Source organism: Lynx rufus, unplaced genomic scaffold (genome assembly GCF_022079265.1).
Source record: "Lynx rufus isolate CCGP_SWC_20201006 ecotype Redwood Valley unplaced genomic scaffold, mLynRuf1.p SCAF_7, whole genome shotgun sequence".
Taxonomy (NCBI): Eukaryota; Metazoa; Chordata; class Mammalia; order Carnivora; family Felidae; genus Lynx; species Lynx rufus.
The window spans coordinates 41251553-41264542 of record NW_025814889.1 but is presented as its reverse complement, the minus strand read 5'-3'; the positions used below and the strand labels follow the sequence as shown (position 1 = coordinate 41264542).

Genomic DNA, 12990 nt, shown 5'->3' with positions numbered 1-12990 from the left:
GCGCGCAGAGATTGAATTTCAGAGCGCGCGCGGAGTGCATCGGTGTGTGGCTGGCCGTCACTTTATTTTGCCGAATTTCTACGTCAGTGATACAGCACGTGGGGGTTCGTAGGCAGAAGTGTGTTTTCCAGCTAGGGCCTCAGCCCTCCATGCAGCGCAGGGGCGAAGCCGGCTGAGCCAGGGCACACTCGGGCTCCTGTGACCCACCCTCCACCGCATCCCCTCGTGTCCTTGTCACTGCCAGTCTCCAAAAGTCACGCTCTCAAGTCTGCACACAGGAAAGGGTCCTGATAAGAGGATGGTACTGAAACCGGGGGTGCCAGGTCTCATTCGGCTCATCGGCCTGGGTGGCCGATGGGGTGGGACTGAGGCTGGGATTTTATTGTAGTGATGACCTCCCCACCCCCCAAGGCGAGCACGCTCAGGGGTAGGAAGCAGGCTCTGGTTTTCGGTAGTCTTCCTGAATGGGGATGGCGCCCCCCTCTTCCTCCCTGGGGCAGCTGTAAGGACAAGGCTCTGCAGGCATCACTGGACTTTCTTCTTTGTCTGCAGGAGGAGAATCAGAGGCAGTAAAGGTGGGGGGTGGTGAAGAGCGTGGACATGAGCAAAGGAGGGCTAGTTTGGGGGAGGCTGGCAGGGGGTGCCGACGAAGAGGCGAGAGAGAAGGTGGGAGCAAGGGTTGGTAAAGATAGTGCGAGGGAGGCTTCCGAGAGGTTCCAGGCATGGGTGGCGGGGCTAAGGAAGTAGGGTGGGGTGCAGGGACAGGACTGGAGACCTGCATTTTGTCTCTTACTTAGTCCATTTTTTCTTTGTTGATGGAGGCACAGGGCTCCGACCATGGTGAAAGCAAGAAACATTCCAGAGAGGACCACAAAGATGCGGATGCAGTCTGTGCTGCACAGGGACCTTTGGGCTGTGGTAGACAGGGGCCACACAAGTGTTTTTGGGGAGGGCCTGGGTCTCGACTCTCCTCAGCCCAGGCCTCCTGTTACCCATCTGCCATCTCTCTCTCACCCCGATCCCCACTGCTACCATTGGACTAAGTCCTTTCCTAATCTTTAGATTCTGCTTCTCCTACTTCTTACTCCTACTCCAGGAGCTTTCTGGCTGACTTCCCTCTCTTGTATGCATTCTCTCTGGGGGTGGAGAATGGGGAGGAAACTCACGTGGTCCGTGGGTAGAGAGAGCTGGGGCAGGCAGCCACCTGAAATCAGCTAGAGTTTGCACCTGCCGGACTGTCCCGGCCTCTGGCATCTCTGGAAAAAGAGACAGGGTGAGCAGCAGCAGGGCACCTCCCAGGGCACAAGCCTGGGCTGAATGAAGGCCTGAGGCCTAAGAGGCGCTGGGTGAGATGGGAAGGCTGACCAGCTGGCCGGGCAACTTATGTGGGGAGGGTGCTGGTTGGGGGGGTGGTGACCCTTATCCCTGTGACTGGACAAAGTGTTGCCTGGAACTTACTTTTGGCGTAAGGTAAGTGGGTGGGTTGTGGGTGTGGACCTGGGGCCTGAGATGGACGAGGTGTCAGTGAGGGGTTTGAAGGAGGATCACACTCGGTACACTCCTTGTCCCTGCACTGCCAGCCCTTGGGACAGGCACACTCTGCATTGGCGGTGAGGGTGCAGTTTCGAATGAGGAGACCTGGGGACAGAGGAGGGCAGGAGGAACATGAGAAGCTCAGGCCTCAGAGACCTGCAAGGTGCGCTCGCTAAATCCTATCTTGAGCTGCCGTCCCAGACCTGGCTCCCGGAACTCCTGCCCCATCTACACAAGGGCCTGCCCCTCCCTCGCTGTCACCCAGTGCCTCTGCCTTTATTACTATTGCCATGAAAGGAAAAATGTAGACCTTTTAGAAAATTCATGCTTCAGAAATGCAAACTGGAAAAAGTAGAAACAGCTTGCATGATTTTCTCTCTTATTCACTGATACTTTTATAACTTCTTGAAGTGTAATTTACTTACAGAGAGGTACAGAGATCAGAAGCGTCAAGCTTGAGAATTGCTACAAATTGGACCCATAGACAAGAGAAGCAGAGTTCCTTTCTAGTCACTACCTCCTCCCACCCACACATAACCACTATCTAGCCTGACTTCCTAACACTGCGAGTTCATTTTGCTTCTTTTTGCACTACATTTGTGTAGTCATGGGTGTGTACTTACTTGTATCAGGCACTCGTATTCAATCTTTGTGAAATTCATCCACATTGTAACCATAGGCTATTCCTTCTCCTGCTGTATAGTATTCCACTGTATGAATTTCCCATGATTCAGTTATCTATTCTACTGCAAATGGCACGTGGGTAGTGTCCAGTTTTTAAGCAATCAGGAATAGTGCTGCTATGGTCCCTGATAGGTTTTTATTTTTTAATTTGTTTTTAAATGTTCATTTTTGAGAGGGGGGAGGGGCAAAAAGAGAGGGAGAGAGAGAATCTCAAGCAGGCTCTGAGCTGGCCGTGCAGAGCCCGACGTGGGCTCAAACCCACAAACCATGATATCATGACCTGAGCTGAAATCAAGAGTTGGACACTTAAGCAACTGAGCCACCCAGGTGGCCCCCTGATAGGTTTTTAACTTTACTAGAGATTTACTTCATTACTAACACACTTTGCCTTTTTTTTTTTTTTAAATTTTAAATGTTTATTTATTTTTGAAAGACAGAGACACAGACAGAGTGCAAACAGAGGAGGGCAGAGAGAGAGGGAGACACAGAATCTGAAGCTGGCTCCAGGCTCTGAGCTGTCAGCACAGATCCCGATGCAGGGCTCAAACCCACAAACCGTGAGATCATGACCTGAGCTGAAGTCGGACACTCAACCGACTGAGCCACCCAGGTGCCCCTACTTTGCCTTTTAAATAGAAATGTTATTCAAGTGTAGAGGTCGGGTGCTGAATGACTGCCAATAAATTATACTAGAGGAGGAGGATGTGAGGGGTTCTAGTCTGGGTTGGACTCACAGGTGGTTGGGGTTAAGAAGAGGAGGGTGATTCTGGGGAAGGCATCGGCACCCGGACATGGGCCAGGTTTGCCCATGGACTGGTGGGACCTTAGGACAGTGCACTCATGGGGAACCAGGGAGAAGAGCCCCCACAGGCAAGGAGGGGTGCAGAAAGGAAGGCTGGCAGATGTCGAAGATGCCTACTAGTACTCTAATATTCCTTTAGCATGTGCTTTTTGTGAGGAAAGGGAGAGGGACACAAATTCCTTCTTCCCATCCTTAGGCCCCTAGGGCTGCTTCTTTCTGAATTTTGACTCGTAGTTGCTACTAGAATTTGGTTTCCTTGTGGCTTACCAGGAATTGTGAGCCAGCCTGAACAAGGATCTGCAAGAAGAGAACAGTGATAGGGGAGAGGAGAAGAGGTAGGCAAAGGTGAGGAAGATCACCTCAGACCCAGGAGGGGGTGGGCAGGAGGGTATCTGCCCAAAGGCAAGAGAAGGGTTAAGGAGGGGGCTGGGCTTGGTTACAATGGAAGGCGTGCCATTGTTTTTAGTGAGGAGTATCCAGAGACCTGGGAGTTCTTTTCACCTTGTATAACCTGTGCCCCAAATTCCAGGCGAATTTTAAGCACTTTTCCATCTTACCCATGGGAATACTGAGGTCCAGAGGGGGCCAAACTCATTCAGCCTCACCCCTGGCCACCGTCACCTGGAGTCCCTCAGCCAATCGCTGCCTGAGAGTTTTGGGGGCCTATGGGCTGAGTCTGAACCGCCTGGTCTGGAACACAGCAAAGGGGGTTCAGGCTGGTTCAGTATTGGGAAAAGGCCTTTTGGCGGGGCCTGCAGAATGAGTGGGTGGACTTTGACTAAAATAATTCCAGGGGTTCCTGTGTTGTTAAGTCGGTTGGGCATCCTACTCTTGGTGTTGGCTCCAGTCATGATCTCACAGTTCCTGAGATCAAGCCCTGAGTAGGGCTCTGTGCTGAGCATGGAGCCTGGTTGGGATTCTCTCTCTCCCACTCTCTCTGCCCCTGCCCTGCTCGTGTTCACTCTGTCTCTCTCTCTCTCAAAATAAATAAACATCAAAAATAAATAAATAATTCCAACCCTGCTGGGGTTGCTGACAAGAAGAGAAAAGCATCCATTAATATATTTCTAAGTTGAGTGGACTGAGGAATACTTCTTGTGTATTTGAGATGTTGTGTTTTTTTTGACTTATTTGCAATGGCAAACCTTTTTTTGTTTGTTTTTATTTTTATTTTTTAATATTTATTTATTTTGAGAGAGAGAAAAAAAGAGAGGGGGAAGACCAGAGAAAGAGAGAGGGAGAGAGAATCCCAGGCAGGCTCCGTGCTGTCAGTGCAAAGCCCGATGTGGGGCTAGAACCCACGAACTGTGAGATCATGACCTGAGCCGAAGTTGGATGTGCAACTGACTGAGCCACCCAGGTGCCCCAAGGGACCACTTTAAAGTCTGCTGCTCTATCTAGGCTGGCACACAGATTCTGAAATTCTAGCTAAGATGCAGAAATAATAAAAGAATTCACATCAGCTGCACATGTTACTTCTTCATTTAAAAAAGATAAAATTACTGGGGTGCCTGGGTGGCTCAGTCAGTTAAGCATCTGACTTCAGCCCAGGTCATGATCCTGCGCTTCGTGGGCTTGAGTCCCACGTCAGGCTCTGTGCTGACAGCTCGGATGGAGCTTAGAGCCTGGAGCCTGCTTCAGATTCTGTGTCTCCCTCTCTCTCTCTCTGCCCCTCCCCTGCTTGCACTCTGTCTCTCTGTCTCCCAAAAATAAATAAACATTAAAAAAAATTTTTTAAAGATAAAATTACAAAATAAACAAGAAATATAGGCCACATACATATTCATTTTCCTAAATTGGCTGTTGTGAAAAAAAAAAGAAAGAAAGAAAGAAAGAAAGAAAGAAAGAAAGAAAGGAGGTTACTCAACTGGCTGGTATTGTTATTTCCTTAGGGGCACCTGGGTGGCTCAGTCAGTTGAGCCTTCAGCTCTTGATTTTGGCTCAGACCATGATCTCATGGTTTGTGAGATTGAGCCCTGAGTTGGGCTCCGTACTGACAGCTTGGAGTTTGCTTGGGATTCTCTCTTTCCCTCTCTCTCTCTCTGCCCCTCCCCTGCACTCTCTCTCTCTCAAAATAAATAAAAATAAATATTAAAAAAAAAAAAAGAAAGGGGGTGCTTGGGTGACTCAGTTGGTTAAGGGTTTGACTCTTGATTTTGGCTCAGGTCATGATCTCACAGTTCGTGAGTTCAAGCCCCACATTGGGCTCTGTGCTGACTGTGGAGCCTGCTTGGGATTCTCTCTCTCCCTCTCTCTGCCTCTCCTCTGTTCTCTCTCTCTCTCTCTCAAATAAATACAGAAAGAAAGAAAGAAAGAAAGAAAGAAAGAAAGAAAGAAAAGAAGGATGTACTCCAAGTTCCAAATGAATGTGCACTTCAGACGCAGCCAATTCATCAATGGGGGTTTGCTCACCTGAAATCTGGACCTAGGACCACCTCCCTTTTTTTTCACTTCCCCTTTATATTGTCATGATCTGAGTTGTGCACCCATTCTCTGCAGCTCTCCAAATTCTGCTTACCCCATTCCCTGTAACGCTAGAGTTCTCTCCACATCAATATGTGCCCTGCCCAGGGCACCCCATTTCCCAGCATTGGCTCCACTTGCAGTAGCCTTGAAGTGACAAGCTCTGACCTCCCTCCTCGTTGCTTCTCCATCCCCGGCTCTGCCACCTTGATCCCCCAGAGGTTTGCCCATCTCACCAGAGTTACAATGCCGACAACTCTCACAGTGGCGCCGGATGTGGTGGTCTGGTGAGAAGGAGGCCCCCGGTATGCATGGATCACACTGAGCAGCCTCTCCGTGTCTGTCACAGTCCTTCACCAGGAAGGTCCCTGTGAGCAGAGGTCCGGGTCAAGGCCCAAGGAAGGCCACTTCTCTGCCCTCTTCAAGGTGGTACCAGATTCCTCTCCTTGCTGGAACTCAGATGCGCTCTCCACTGCCCTTCACCCCAAACCCCTGGCGAGGGCTCCTCTCTTACCTGGCTTACACATCTGGCAGCACAGTTGTCCCTGGGCCCAGTAATGCTTCTCTGGACAGCACTGGGGGGCCAGGGTAGCCGAGAGACCTGCCAGGGTCCCCAGAATCCACAGCCAGCAGAGGGGTGGCCGGGCCATGGCTCTTGCCCAGGGGAGCTCTTTCTGCACTCCAGCCACTGACCTCTGGGCTCTGCGGACCTGCTGCCCCCAGCTGGGTGCGGTCGCCTGCTCTCTGCACCTCCTGGGCAGCAGCTGTAGGTGCTCTTCGAGTTGCTGGTTTCAGGTGGCAAGCCGACCTTTGATGGCAGCTGAAGCTCTCTGGTGGCTGTTTTTTTTCTCAAAGCAGTGACTTCCACCCCCTCCCCCTTTTCCATGTGCTGGGTGCTGGGTGTGGGGAGAGCATTAAAGGGCACGCTCTGTCAGAAGACTTGCTGCTCTTCAAAGGCATCCACCACCTCCAACACGCTGGCCTCTGTGCTCACTAAGAACTTAACCCATTCGTGCTGTCCTCTTTTACCCAACGTTGGATGCGTGGGGCACTGACCTCTCCTATTCACGCACTTGTACACGTTATGCCCACATCACCCCCTGTTCAAAGCTTACAAGCTCTTGATGGTTTAGAGGAGGAAGGGGAGCCTGAACTGACTACAGGCCCACAAACCTTTATCTGAAACAGTTGGGGTCAGATAAGTTTCTGAACTCAGAATTTTTCAGACTTGGGGGAGAAGCTAGCACCACAAGATGCCTCATGGGGCCTGGGTAGCACTCACACTCAAGCACAACATTTCTGTAGCAAAGCTATTGAATATTTAAACTAAGTGGGGGTTGGGGCACCTGGGAGGCTCAGTTGAGCGGTTGAGTGGCTGACTCTTGATTTTGGCTTGGGTCATGATCCCAGAGTCATGATCTCACGGTTGTGGGATCGAGCCCTGTGTCAGGCTCTGTGCTGGGGCATGGAGCCTGCCCAAGATTCTTTGTCTCTCTCTTCCTCTGCCCCTCTCCCCCGCTTTCTTTCTCTCTCTCTAAAAAATAAAAAAAAAAAAACAACAAAAAAACAAAATTAAGTGGGGATGGATAAGACTGTAACTAACCCTTGCATCAACTGAGGTCTGGTTTTATGGCCAAAAGACTGCTACAGAATTGTTCAGAACTGCAAACAAGGGATTTAAACCGGTTCCCTCTCTGCCGGACTCTGCAAGGAAACGACATGTGATCTCATCTAATCTTCCTGCCAACCTGTGGGACGGGGATCACGCCTGTCCATTGGCCCTCCTTCCTCACCTTACTACCATCTTTACCCTCCCTTCCCACCCCCACCTCCAGCTGTGTCCATCCCTGGTGTCCTGGAGCACCTGGGGCATTTCCCTTCCCAGCTTTGTCATGTGGGGTTAGACTCCTCTGGGTCTTAGACTCCTCCTTGCTCTGTCCTCCTGGAAAGGCTGATCTGGGGATATTAGAGCTAGCTGGGCTTTTCCCTCTTTGAGTCCTGGGAACACATGGCTTATTTCTCAGGCCACATTTCATTCAGGGGCCTCGCAGTTGTTTTCCGCTCTGCCCATAAAATGTCACACTTCTGTGATCTCACTTGTTAGGTCTGTTCTCTCTCTTGCCCTGGTTTCCTTTCTCTTCATATTTTCCATCCTCCCGCCTTTCCCCAGCCCCCTCTTCTCTTCAAGAGGGTCCTCCCAAGTGGGAAGCCACGTATGAGTGTGATCTGAAGAATGACTTGTACCCAACCATCCTTTCCACTATCTGGCAGGGTGCCTGAATTCCCACCTCAGAGTGTGAACCGTGGGATCTGAGGCTTGTGCCGTCACTACCAGTCCTGCCGCTCCCCAGATTATGGTCACTGTCTTCACTGTGAATCTTAAACCTTGGTAGGCATGGGGAGGTGGGGGCCTGTGGGGATGGATGACCCCATGCAGGAACAATGGGCAGTTGGGACCTTTACAGAGAACTTACCCAAAAGGGAATTGGGGGCCCTGGGAGGACTGACTAGTCATGAGCTGCTCAGCCATGCGAGGGAGGATTCCGTGCTCTGAGCTAGGGCCCATCGTCCCCTCTCCGTGGGGGCAAGGGCAGGAGCAGGGTCTGCCTGGCTGTCCTGGAGTACCCTGGCCAGGAGGAGGAAAGCCAGCTTTCTCGACCTCACTTTCCTCTGGGCAAATGGAATGACCTCATCTCCTGCCTGCTGTGCTGTTTGCATCAATTTCTGGCGAGTCTTGGCCTTTCCTGGACTGGCTCCCTGGACAGTTCCTTCCTTTTGTCCACAGACCCTGTGAGTGCAACCTGCTGACCTCTCCTTCAGAATCTTCTACTACCACATTCTCTTTTGGGGTGCAGCTTCTCTCCACACCTGCTGGCACAGAGATACATATTCTCTTCTCAACATCTCCTTCCTTCTCTTGCATCTCCAGAGACAGGCCCACAGAAGACTTTTCTTTTGGTGATATTTGTTACTTTTTTTTTTTTTAAGTAGGCTCCATGCCCAGTGTGGGGCCTGAACTCATAACCCTGAGATCAAGAGTCACATGCTCTATCGACCGAGGCAGCCAGGCACCCCTGATTTTCATTACTTTTGAGGGCCTGACTAAACTCTCGATCTGGAGCAGTGACCATAGCCTGGATGTCAGCTGGGGCCACTCTCCTCCTCGACATCTAGGTAAGACACTGCTCAGTTTCCAAGCAGGGCAGGTCCTGGGCAGAGTGGGGAGGAGACAGGACTGTCTACTGGATAAATTTCAGTGGGTCAGCTGTTACGGTCACCTCTCGTTCCGACTCCTCTTTCAGCTAAAGTCCTGTTCCTGCTTCTGTGCGCCTGGCTGTTCCCTTACTTCTGCTAGCACAGGTTCCAAATTTGAGACACAGGGCTTTCTTGAATTTTCCAAACCAGTTATAAACAGAAGCTTGTTAGGTGTGGCAAAACTTTTACTGAAGGTTTTTTGTTTTTTTAAAAAAATTTTTTAAATGTTTATTTATTATTGAGAGACAGAGACACAGAGTGTGAGCGGGGCAGGGGCAGAGAGAGAGGGAGACACAGAATCTGAGTCAGGCTCCAGGCTCCCAGCTGTCAGCACAGAGCCCGACGCGGGGCTCGAACTCACGGTCTGTGAGATCATGACCTGAGACGAAGTCGGACGCTCAACCGACTGAGCCACCCAGGCGCCCCAGAAGGTTTTTTTTTTAATGTTTATTTTTGAGAGAGAGAGAGAGAGAGAGCATGAGAGCAAATGCGAGAGGGGCAGAGGGAGATGGGGACAGAGGATCTGAAGTGGGCTCTGTGCTGACAGCAAAGAGCCCAATGTGGGGCTTGAACTCATGAACTGTGAGATCATCACCTGAGCCAAAGTTGGACACTTAACCGAGTAAGCCACCTAGGCACCCCTGAAGGTTTATATATCATAAAGATACAACCTAAAATTGTATTTTGGATATTCTTGTTCTCAATGGTCCTTCCCGCCCCAGAGATTAATCAGTGATCTTGCTACCTTACAAGGCGGTAAAGGCACTATCTTGCTGACACCGCCCCCACCCCACCCTGCCCTTTCTGTCACAGTCTGCCTTTCAGAAATGTTCTGTCTGGCAGCATACCTCATCTGTCTTCAGCTCCTAATCTCCAAATCAGTCTCGGCCCTTTATAAATCTATCAGTCAAAGTACTCACAGGAACACATTCTCTCCAAGATCTTTCATTAGAAGGAAGTTCTGTTACATTACATAGGCATCAGAAATCACTGTTCCTGATCTTTAATATCCAAATGCCTTAGTTTTTCTAGCCTTCTTTGTCCCCCATTCCATTCCTTTGTCCTCCACTCCTGCCTTTCTTTGATGACGCCACCCCCTCCTTTCCCCGCGACCCACCACTTTAGGTCCTCCTTCCCAGCCACTCTTTGAGAGACCATGTAGCCAAGTGGGCAGCACAGTGGGGTGCACTCACTTCCCACTTCTATAATTTGCATTCTTGGGACTCCTCAGTCAAAGGGGACCAAGCATTTGTGGGCGTTTCTTCCAACCTCTGACCACTTTTCAGTTTCTCATCTCCACCTCCTAGCATCTCCTGGCACTTAAGTATTACTTGCTGAGTATTAGATGGTCTATCCTCAGCTATATTCCTTGACAGTTCTATCCACAATTATAAGTTTGAAATTTCAGGGGGCCCGAGGGCACATTGATCTCCCAAATTCCACTCTTCTCTCAACAAGAATTTTTTGCACATACATTCTATGCCAGGTAATGGATCACAAAGATCAAACAAACAAACAAACAAACAAACATGTGGTTTCTGCCCTCATGTAATTGACACACCAGTGACAGAACCAGAAACTGACCAAATAATCTCAAAGACAAATGTAAAATTTTTATTTTTATTTTATTTTTAACATTTATTTATTTTTGAGACAGAGAGAGACAGAGCATGAACGGGGGAGGGTCAGAGAGAGGGAGACACAGAATCTGAAACAGGCTCCAGGCTCCGAGCTGTCAGCACAGAGCCCAACGTGGGGCTCGAACCCATGGACCGCGAGATCATGACCTGAGCCGAAGTCGGCCGCTTAACTGACTGAGCCACCCAGGCGCCCCTAAAATTTTTAGTAAAGGCCATTACTGCAGCACCATGAAGGGGAGAGATAGGGAGCAATACAGATGTGTGTCCCTTATGGGGTGAGGAATGCTTCAGCCAGGAAGTATGTGGGATCTGCCAGCTCTCCACCTTCCTGACAACTGTTTCTTCCTTTGGTTTAGGTTTCTAGACACCACCCTATTTTTTTCTTTGGCCACTTCTCTTCTTAAGCCATAATAGTTTTTCTTAAATACAGGTGATATAAAATAGGGATGATCTGGTCCTTGAAGTCTTGGTAGAATGTGCGTGTGTATACATGTGTGTGTATTTTGAGTGTGAGTTTTTCACTGCTGATTTAATTCAGGTTTTCCATTTCTTCTAAGTCAGTTTGTTGTTTTATATTTTTCTGGGAGATTATCTATTTAATCTCTTTTAGATTTATGGATGGAAATGTTTAAAATCACCACTAGGTCTACAGTTATTTTCATTTCTATTATTGTTTACTTATAATTTCCTCATTTTTTTCTTGATATAGTTGCAAGAAATATATCTAATTATTAATTGCTTCAAAGAACCAATTCATTTTGATTTCATCGTGTTTTTCCATTATTTCTTTGTTTTCTTTGTTACATTTTACTCTCTGGTGTATTTTTTTCTTTTAATTTTTTAATTTTGAATTTTATTTTAAATGTTTATTTATTTTGAGAGACAGTGAACACACATGTAAACAGGGGAGGGGCAGAGAGAGAGGGAGAGAGAGAGAATCCCAAACAGGCTCTATGCTGTCTGCAGAGATCCTGACGTGGGGCTCGGTCTCACGAACATGAGATCATGACCTGAGCCGAAATCAAGACTTGGACACTTAACTGACTGAGCCACCTAGGCGTCCCTCGTGTTGCTTTTAAATTATTTCTTTCCTGGGGCGCCTGGGTGGCTCAGTTGGTTGAGCGACCGACTTCAGCTCAGGTCATGATCTCACGGTGTGTGAGTTCGAGCCCCGCATCGAGCTCTGTGCTGACAGCTCAGAGCCTGGAGCCTGCTTCTGATTCTGTGTCTCCCTCTCTCTCTGCATGCTCTGTCTCTCTCTGTCTCAGAAATAAATAAACATAAGAAAAAAATATTTCTTTCCTTTTATTTTATTTGGGTTTACTCTGCCATTCTTTTTCTAACTTCTTGGATTGGATGCTCAGTTCATTAATTAAAATTTTTCTTTTATAATGTTTGGCTATAAATTTCCCTCTAGGAACTATTTTGGCTATGTTGAAGCAAGATTTTGTGAAAATAATAAAACATATTAAATCATAAGTTTGCTATATTGTGTTTTAATTATGTCAGCTTATTATTTTTTCCCATTGTTATTTATTTTTGAACTACATATTATTTATAAGTACATTTTATTTTATTTATTAAAAAAATTTTTTTTTAACGTTTATTTATTTTTGAGACAGAGAGAGACAGACCATGAACGGGGGAGGGGCAGAGAGAGAGGGAGACACAGAATCGGAAGCTGGCTCCGGGCTCCGAGCCGTCAGCCCAGAGCCCGACACGAGGCTCGAACTCACGGACCGTGAGATCGTGACCTGAGCTGAAGTCGGACGCTCAACCGACTGAGCCACCAAGGCGCCCCTATAATTACATTTTAAAATTTCCACATCATTGGAGTGCCTGGTTGGTTAAATGCCTGACTCTTGATTTTGGCTCAGGTCATGATCTCATGGTTTTATGATTTGAGCCCTATGTTAGGCTCTGTGCTAACAGCACAGAGCCTGCTTGAGATTCTCCTTCTCTCTCTGCCCCTCCCCCGATTGCTCTCTCTCACTCTCTCAAGACAGATAAATAAACTAAAAAAAAAAGTGTTAAAATTTCCACATCATTTCTTACATCATACACAAGAATAAACTTGAAATGGATTAAAGACCTAAATGTGAGACCTGAAACTATAAAACTCTTAAAAGAAAGCCTAGGCAATAATCTCTTGGAGATCAACCTTAGCAACATATTTCAGCTATGTCTCCTTGGGGGTGGAGGACAAGAGCAAAAATAAGCTAACGAGGGATGCCTGGGTGGCTCAGTCTGTTGAGCGTCTCACTCTTGATTTCAGCTCAGGTCATGATCCCAGGGTCATGGGACTGAGCCCTGTGTTGGGCTCTGAGCTGAGTTTGGAGCCTGCTTAAGATTCTCTCTTTCTCTCCCTTTGCTTCTCTCTCTCTCTCTCTCTCTCTCTCTCTCTCGCAAAACAACAAAGAAACAAACTACTGGGACTACACCAAAATAAAAAAAAAAACTTTTGCACAGTAAAAGAAACCATCAGCAAAATGAAAAGGCAGCTATTGAATGGGAGAAGATATTTGCAAGTGATTTATCCAATCAGGGGTTGATATCCAAAATATATAAAGAACTTATAGAACTCAACACCAAAAAATCCAAATAATCTGATTT

General features: G+C 48.1%; 1 protein-coding gene across 2 annotated transcripts; it reads right to left on the bottom strand.

The window, feature by feature from the left end:
• Positions 1-43: 43 nt before the first annotated feature.
• On the bottom strand, positions 44-6319 carry CD27 (CD27 molecule). Of its 2 annotated transcripts, XM_047064815.1 has the most exons (6): positions 5997-6319; positions 5719-5850; positions 1459-1638; positions 1167-1256; positions 794-913; positions 44-546 (listed from the first exon to the last, which is right to left on the bottom strand). In XM_047064815.1, exons 1-6 carry the CDS (start codon positions 6130-6132, stop codon positions 422-424), a joined length of 783 nt encoding a protein of 260 aa, XP_046920771.1. In that variant the 5' UTR covers positions 6133-6319; the 3' UTR covers positions 44-421. The 2 variants fall into 2 exon arrangements, with proteins under 2 accessions (XP_046920771.1, XP_046920772.1); XM_047064816.1 differs by lacking the exon at positions 5719-5850.
• Positions 6320-12990: the final 6671 nt, after the last annotated feature.

Bases quoted from the DNA above. Each gene is read 5' to 3' on its own strand.
- CD27 (XM_047064815.1), bottom strand. From the start codon at position 6,132: ATGGCCCGGCCACCCCTCTGCTGGCTGTGGATTCTGGGGACCCTGGCA. The intron at 914-1,166 runs GTGAGTTTCCTC...TGTCTACCACAG, and splicing joins TCTCTCTACCCACGGACCAC to CCCAAAGGTCCCTGTGCAGC. The intron at 547-793 runs GTAAGAGACAAA...CTCCTCCTGCAG, and splicing joins ACAAAGAAAAAATGGACTAA to ACAAAGAAGAAAGTCCAGTG.